Below are 8,116 nucleotides of genomic sequence, written 5' to 3'. Positions count from 1 at the left end.
TGCTCATTTAGAAAGCACTCCACAAGCGTTACCATTAACAGGTGGACACACACACAAACGTGCTGTTTAGTTTGCGTGTTTTCCACTGAGCCATTGGTTGGCACTAGTTAGCCAGCATAATCTCATCCATCGTATTCTCTGCTCGGACAACATGCTGATGCACGAACTGTACGAACTTAAAACATTTATTTTTAAACGTAGCTTCACAGACAGGCTTCAGTCCGTGACAGCTCTGAGCTCTAATGTATAATTCAGACCAGTGTTTTCCAACCACTGTGCTGCAGCACATAGGTGTGCTGTGAGAAATGATCAGCTGTGCCGCAACAGGCAGAACAATTACATCCTCTTCCACTAGAGGGCAGTACAACTGCCTGCTCTAATGAAAAAGGGTTTCCAAGTGCCAGTAAAACAGAAGAATGGACTATGGTAAATGGACTAGTTCTTATATAGCACTTTTCCACTCTTCTGAGCACTCAAAGCGCTTTACACAACTTGTGCATTCACCCATTCACACCCATTCGCACAACCACAACTGACATTCACACACATTCATACTCCGATGAATGCATCGGAGAGCAATTTGGGGTTAGTATCTTGCCCAAGGATATTTGGCATGCAGACTAGGGGAAGCCAGGAATCGAACCACCAACCTTCCGATCAGTAGATGACCTGCTCTACCACCTGAGCTACAGCCACCCGAATCACATTCATAAGACTTGACCTCTGACCTCTGAGGTCACTGATAATCAAACCTGTCTGAGAGTCTTAGTAGATAAACCTATGGTATTAATTTGCAGCCCCTGCATTGCAGTTTTCCAGTTGTGGCATTTACAGATTAAGGTGTCAACATCAGCAGCAAATTAATCTGCAGTGTTAACCTACGTTTGTAACCTGCCTTTGACTTTCCACGGCTGTCTATCCCTCATCCTAATTGTAGGTGTAGCCTTCAATTCTTACCTTGAAAAAGTAGTGGAAGATCTGTTCTCCCATCCCATACTGAAGTCCTGCTGCCACCACGTACGTGGAGAAGAGCTGTCTGTCCTGAAAGTAACACGTAACACTCAGACACGTCTCCATCGAGCGTCTGTTATTAAAAAACTGTTACAAACTTACAGTTTTGCCCATTTTCACTACTCTCTTCTCCAAATCAATGTGCCGTTCAAAATTGGGATGTGCTCTCCTGCTCCAGAAAATGGCATCAGTGAAAGGAAGCTCCAGATCATCCTGTCACGAGCATCATGGCAGGAGATTACCAGCAACTTCATGACAGATTTACGTGGACATGCTTGGTACTCCACGTCACAGGGTACAGAAATATAAAGAATGAATAATAAAACCCTGAGATGGTTTTTTGCTTTTGACACAACATTATGAGAACATCTATAATGTTTTACTACGTGTTTTTATCCCAGAGAGCACTGTAGTCAGGCATAAAGGCTTCACTTTAACGAGTTTCTTACAAGTTTAGGTAGATATTACAGATGCACAATGACCGGCATGTCAGATTTCTGTTACACTCACAGGATCAGCTGGCTTGCTGCAGGCCCAGGTCATGATCGTGGAGATGAGGATGAACATCTTTGGCCCAGAAAAATGCTCGACTTCACTGTGAAGCGCTACGAGTGAACAAAAAATCTTTTGTGATGGCTTAAAGAGCCTTTCAATGTCAATCAGGTTCATTGATATAGTTCTGGTTCACAACAACAGTCCCCTCACAGAGCTTTACATAATCAAGTAAAGACCCTGCAATATTAGAGAGAGAGCCCCAGCAGTCTGATGATGCCCTGGGACCGCCAGCTGGTGACAACGGGAAGGAAGAACTCCCTTTCAACAGGAAGAGAACTTGGCAGAAGCTCAGGTAGAGGTGACATATACCTCAACTGGCTGGAGGGTGAAGAAAAGAGCATGAAGAGACCTGGAGAAAACTATCAAAGACACTACATTCAATGACATGATCCAGTGGCATGTAAATGCATCAGGACTGTGAAGATGCTACTGGTGAACTGGGTAAGTGTATCGGTAGGGATGGCATTCCAACAACTTCACACGGACTTAACAATATTTAAATTCTAGTTAAATCTAAAACTGAAGTTGCACATGGAAGCCTGACCTTCTGACCAGATGGTCAGACTGTGACGTGTGAAGGCAGCAAACACAACAGCTGTGATTTACCTGACCATCACCTGGCTATCCTCGCTCCTCAACTCTACTGCCTCACAGCAAAGACCAGGTAACACTCAGTGCCAATGTCTGAACCTGGCTTCAGCTTGATTTGTATGAATGATGGCTGTTGTTACATTCTGGACTGAGTGCACTGAGTGCATTACCAACGTGAACAAGAGCACCACAATGAAAAACAACCATCGTTACCTCCGTAACGTTTGGCCAGCACAACCACTAAATATGGAGTCAGTAAGTCCTACGTGCCATAGTATTCACTAACATGGCCGGTGTCATCAACGCTAGCACAGATGCAGTTCTGCACATCAGCTGAAGGACTGAGGAAGTCACCTGGATGAGGGACGAAACGTCTCTCCCACAGAAAACGTCCAGATCAACAGAATCAACCTTTCTGGCTTTATCATACGGGTTTGCAAAAATATCAATTTGTAAAGCAGCTAAAGCTAAAGTCAGGAAAAACAAAGCACAAATAAATAAATAATAAACATAAACACAAACAACAATGTGTACTTATAAGCAAATATTGAGCACAGAGCCTCAGGGATAGCTAACAGACTTACCCGAGGCAGCCCAGAGAGCCTCTTCCACCTGATCAGCATGCTGGGTGACGTTGTAGATAACAACATCACAGCCCATCAGTTTGGACAGGAGCTCATCTCGGTCCAGACGCTTGAAAAAAAGCAACAAATAATTGGTCTTGAATGTAAAGTTTGAATAAAAGGCTAAGGCTTTCACAGCGTAAACAACTTTAAAGTCCTTACAGTGTACTGTTCGACCACATGAGGCCTTTCCACAGCAGATGGATGTGAAACAGTTCCCACCACCTGGAAGGTCCTCTTATGGTTTGACACCAGCTCTGCCTCCACATCAGAGCTGGTATTAACAGCAGCTCCAGCCACACTTCCACTCAGGACCTAATCCAAAAACAACGTTCAAACCAACTTGAAAAGCCTTTCTTGTTCCACACGCCTGAACTCTCTTAAGTTTTCCTGTAATTTCTTTAAGTCGTCTTCATGTGTGGCTCTCTGGGCTTCTTACTGTGTGTGTGTTTCTGTGTTTGTAGGTCTGCTCTGATGGCCCTGTGGTGGCGTTTCTCCTTGCTTTTGTAGATCACGTGACCCTACTGTGGCGCTGAGGACACCTAGCCAACTCCCTGTTTCAGTTGCTCTCACAGGCTCAGTGCTCACTCATCCAAGAACACACCACAGAACTGATTCACAAACTTTCCTTTTGTAAATAACCCAGATCATGCTTGAGAAACTTGTGTGAGCTCTCCTTTGTTGTAAGCTAGAGTCACTTGTAACACATTTCTTCTTTTGCCCCCACTTGTCCAGTTTCCTCAGGTTTGTAGGACACACTGCACACCTGATGGCTCTTCAGCATCATCTCGTGAGTGTAAAAATACTATTTTATGACTGTGGAACTGTTTACCTGGCTATTTATTACAGATTCAAATAAAGACCAGGGAACAGCTCGTGTGGGGTTTTTTGCTACAGGCTGCTAGGAACAAGGTGCCTAGCACATAATTCAAATTGGTCCCCTGCAAAGTCCTCATGTCACTGGTTAATAAGCTTGAATAGGTCACACACACAGATTCCTCTGAACATCTCTCTGTGTGGGCTTTTATTTTGAAAATAAATAAATGGTTTTCTTTGTAAAGCTACAGTAAGTCCAGCTCACATCAGCTTAAAGTCATCGCCGTTTCATGACTTTCTGAAAATGTAAGCATCACCATCAGTCTGTGAAAACGCCTCAAACGTAATCCACCCATCAGAATGATGTCATCTAAATGCGTGGAAGCTCGCCAACCGACCGTTGTACCTGAAACAGGTGGTTAAGGAGTGGGCGGAGATAGGGCAGCGGGGCCAACAATAATAGAGAAAGTATCCTTGTTTTAGTAACCGATGATGTGAAAGTGATTAATGCTGAAAACACGAATCAGCGAATCGAAGATGACATTGATTTAACATCATTTCCGGTGTTGTTTGCTCGCTCTGCTCCAAACCAAAGCTAATGAGTCACGTTAGGTGTTGCTGTGAGGCGGCATCAGAGCAGCTGCTTTCACTGAGTCCGTGCAGGCTTCAAATGTTACCTGCGCGATGTGTCTGGATGCGTACGAGTCCACGTTGTTAAGAAACACCCGTGTCGTCTCTGGCTGTGCCATGCTAGCTCCCGACCGCTCTGTTAGCGTGTTACTGTTAGCGTCGCGTAGTCAAGGAGACGGCCACTCCCACAGCTGTGACGTTAAAGCGAGGCTGACCAACTGTAAAGCCTATATGACATTTTTTATTTCACTATTCATTAACCACAGAGAGAAGGCATCGTTTAAATATGTCAAAGTTTTCATAACATGTAGAAACATTAAAGCATTAAACCAACCAGGCCCTGTGCATGCACACTGATGCACAGCGACCATAAGATAAGATAAGATAAGATAAGATAAGATAAGATAAGATAAGATAACTCTTTATTGCCATTACACAGTCATACCTAGTACAATAGTACAACAAAATTGTAAACTGACCCCCACACTGCACTACACAACCAGGGGCGGTCCTGGCCTGTTTGGTGCCCTAAGCGAATACTCACTCTATCCAATCATATTGAAGGCAGTCAGCAAAGAGCAGCTTGGCGTAACGCCCTGTTGTTCCAGGTGAGAGATGGTGGTGTGGAGCGTTGTAACAATGGCATCGTCAGCTGATCTGTTAGCTCTGTATGCGAACTGGAGCGGGTCGAGTGTTGGTGTCAGGCAGGACATGATGTGACGTCGAACCAGTTTCTCGAAACGCTTCATTATAACGGGTGCTAGAGCAGCTGGTCATTGAGGCTGCTAATGTTTGTCCGCTTAGGCAGTGGGACAATTGTGGCCGGCTTTAGGCACGGCGGGATGCAGGACTGGGACAGTGAAGCATCTTAGTGAAGACCCCAGCTGGCACATTCTTTTAAGGCCCTCCCAGTCACTGTAACATGGTAGACTAACGTGCCTGTGTTAATTCAGCTCCATATTATTGTGTGAAGTTGCACTGGGTTGGGAGTGGTTTTGTGTGTGTCACATTTTTGGTGAGCCAATGGCTGGAATGGGGTTGGACTAATTAGAGGCAGGTGTACTTTATTGCACTGATACACTGGTCTACTTATAGCCCATACTACAAACACTGCTGTGTCGTTTTGTCTCTCTGTGCAGGTATGTAATGTGATGAAATTAGATATGTTTGGGATGGATGGCTTTTGCGCTATGAATTTTATACTGAAGGTGTCGTTTTGTCTCTCTGTGCAGGCCAGGGCCTATTATATGCCACAGCCTAAAGGCAGCAGAGTTGCAGAGGCTGGAGTGACCACTGGCTATTTGCTTGCAGGGTGGTGGGTCTCCAAGGACAACTTCTAACCCTGTTAAAGGCAACACGTGGAGTGCAACTTGGCCGTGTGGCATAGCTGGCTCTGGCCTTGGGACTGTTTTTATACGATTCATAAATGGGACACTGGACTGTTTTATCTTTTATCTCTTAATATTTTTTTGTCAATAAATTATCTTTTAGAATTTTATTGACTGTCATCTTTTTGCCCACGACTGAGACGGTTGGTCAGACCTAGAGTCTTTCTTTGGGTGTGTTACATCACCCCATCTGGACCAGTGGCCTTCCTGGGGTTCACTGCCCTCAGTGTGCACCTCACCTCATATTCCTGCACCATGAAGCTTGGGCTGCTGCTGCCGTCAAATGTTTGAGCTGCAGCTGCCTCTCGTCACATCACCTCAAAGCGTGCAAAGAAGTGGTTCAGTTCCTCCGTTGCCCTCAGTCAACATGGGCTGTAGTTGGTTACGTGCTGAACTCCCTGCCATACCTGTCGTGAGTTGTTATTGCTGAAGTGGTTTTCAATCTTCCTCTTGTGCACTGGCTTGGCCTCTCTGATACCTCTCTTCAGCGCAGATCTGTCTGCACTGTACTGCATACCATCACCGGATCTGAAAGCGGCGTCGCGTTGCTTCAGCAGGACCTGCAACTCTTTAGTCATCCACGGTTTCATACATGTTTGTACGCTCGTATCTGCACCATGTCAGGGCGACCATGGCTCAGGGGGTTGGAAAGCGGATCTGTAACCGGAAGGTCGCCAGTTCGATCCCTGGGCAAGACATTTTACCCTACTGGTGTTGGCCAGAGGGGCCAATGGCGCGATATGGCAGCCTCGCTTCTGTCAGTCTGCCCCAGGGCAGCTGTGGCTACAACCGTAGCTGCCTCCACCAGTGTGTGAATGTGAGAGTGAATGAATAGTGGTATTGTAAAGCGCTTTGGGTGCCTTGAAAAGCGCTATATAAATCCAATCCATTATTATTATGTGCATTGAGACTGACACACAGCGCTCATACATATGTGCATATGTGTACGCACATCCTGTGCATGTACCCATACGCACAGTGTTTTGGTTACTGGCTTTATCTGGCCATTAAAGAAAAGTGAGTGTGGCGATGTGGATGCTTGCAGCGACTGCTGTATAGAGGCCATCCTGCTACACATGAAACACATCAGAGTCATAATTGTTATTTTAGTCACGTGTTTGTTTATTATCCTTATTGTTTTATCTGGGACTGTTTGCAGACATCTCAGAGAGAGGAGACACCAGCATCTGAACAGAGACTCAAACCAGCAACCTGCAGCTCCCTGCTTGGCTGCTCCAGTTTTCTCCTCACTCATGTTGCCCACCAGTGATTTCTAGCTGCCCACCCACACAGCAGGCTAGAATATGTGCTGAGCCTCAGCACCCAGTACTTGGACATGTTTTCTTTATTAAATAATGAACCAGACCCCAAAAAGTAAACAGCTGTTATTGCTAGGCAACGGGAGCAGCATTTGGTCATGCAGCACCTGACATTCCTGACCATGTGGGCGGAGCATGCATGAAATGGAATGTTCAGTAGAACTGTGCAACACAAGCACTTAGTTCCAGCATGTTTCATTGTATCCAGACACAGCTAGAGACACATCTACAGCAGCATCTCTGTGCAGGACAAACGACAGTTGACGAAGAAACATCGAAAACTTCACTTCACTCCTCTACAAAACGTTGGCTGCTTTGTTTAAAAGGCCAAAATGAATCGAGGGAGAACGAGAAGAGGATCGGCGAGTGCTTCACCTCACAATTCAGTACAGCTGATTAACCTGCAAGAAGAACTTCAAATGATACAGGCTGAAAATGTCAAATTAAACGAAGAGGCAGAAAAATCAAGAGGAGAAGCTAAAAATTCACAGTTTGAAACTGAAGTAGTATTGCAGGAATTACTGCATGTGGGTCTCAGACTTAAAGGAGAGAAAATGGGAAAACAACAGGCAGAAAACCAGAATGAAAACATGAAGAAAGAACTGTTGGAAGCTCAAAAAGCTTTGGAGGAAGAGAAAAGCACAGCACAAGAAGCCAAAAATAAATATCAAACTGCAAAGAAGGAGGCAGGAAATGTGCTGCAGGAATTACAGGAGGTGCAGGAAGCTTTTGAAGAGGAAAGAAGGAAAATGCAGTTGGCAACACAAGAAGCTGCAAATGTAACGGCTGAAGCTGAAACACTAAGGAAGGAATTACTGCATGTGAAGCAACAACTTGAAGAGGAGAAAAGACGTAACCACGAGGCAGAAAATGAGATTGAAAATATGAAGAAAGAATTGTTGGAAGCTCAAAAAGTGTTGGAGGAAGAGAAAATTAAAACACAGGAAGCAAAGAAAGAAATGGAAGATACAAAGAGTCACACTCAAAACATGAAGAAGGAACTGATGAAAGTGCAAGAGGAACTTGCAGAAGAGAAAATTGAGGTGAAGGCATTCAAGAAAGAAATGAGCAGCTCTGCGGTGACCAAGAAAGACTGCAAAGACGCACTTAAAGAACTACGAAAGCACAAAAAGGAAGCTAAAGAGCTCCTCAAACACAAAGGGAAACTGGCCAAACAGCAGCT

The 8,116-nt window shown here is 45.0% G+C and overlaps 1 protein-coding gene across 2 annotated transcripts in view; it reads right to left on the bottom strand.

Annotated features, from left to right (window-relative positions):
• ak7b (adenylate kinase 7b) overlaps positions 1–4,403 on the bottom strand; it is an 18,056-nt gene extending 13,653 nt beyond the window's left edge. Inside the window, exons 1-6 of one of the 2 annotated variants that reach the window (XM_026152767.1) lie at positions 4,274–4,403; positions 2,943–3,095; positions 2,742–2,850; positions 1,522–1,616; positions 1,114–1,224; positions 958–1,041 (exon numbers count right to left, since the gene is read on the bottom strand). In XM_026152767.1, coding sequence (XP_026008552.1) covers positions 958–1,041; positions 1,114–1,224; positions 1,522–1,616; positions 2,742–2,850; positions 2,943–3,095; positions 4,274–4,345 — 624 coding nt within the window. In that variant the 5' untranslated portion in view covers positions 4,346–4,403. The remainder of the gene's footprint in view (positions 1–957; positions 1,042–1,113; positions 1,225–1,521; positions 1,617–2,741; positions 2,851–2,942; positions 3,096–4,273) is intronic. The other variant, XM_026152768.1, reaches the window with a different exon arrangement.
• Between the last annotated feature and the right edge of the window lie 3,713 nt (positions 4,404–8,116).

The sequence above is a fragment of the Astatotilapia calliptera genome, chromosome 19 (genome assembly GCF_900246225.1).
Source record: "Astatotilapia calliptera chromosome 19, fAstCal1.2, whole genome shotgun sequence".
Classification (NCBI taxonomy): Eukaryota; Metazoa; Chordata; class Actinopteri; order Cichliformes; family Cichlidae; genus Astatotilapia; species Astatotilapia calliptera.
This window is presented reverse-complemented; position numbering and strand designations above follow the sequence as displayed.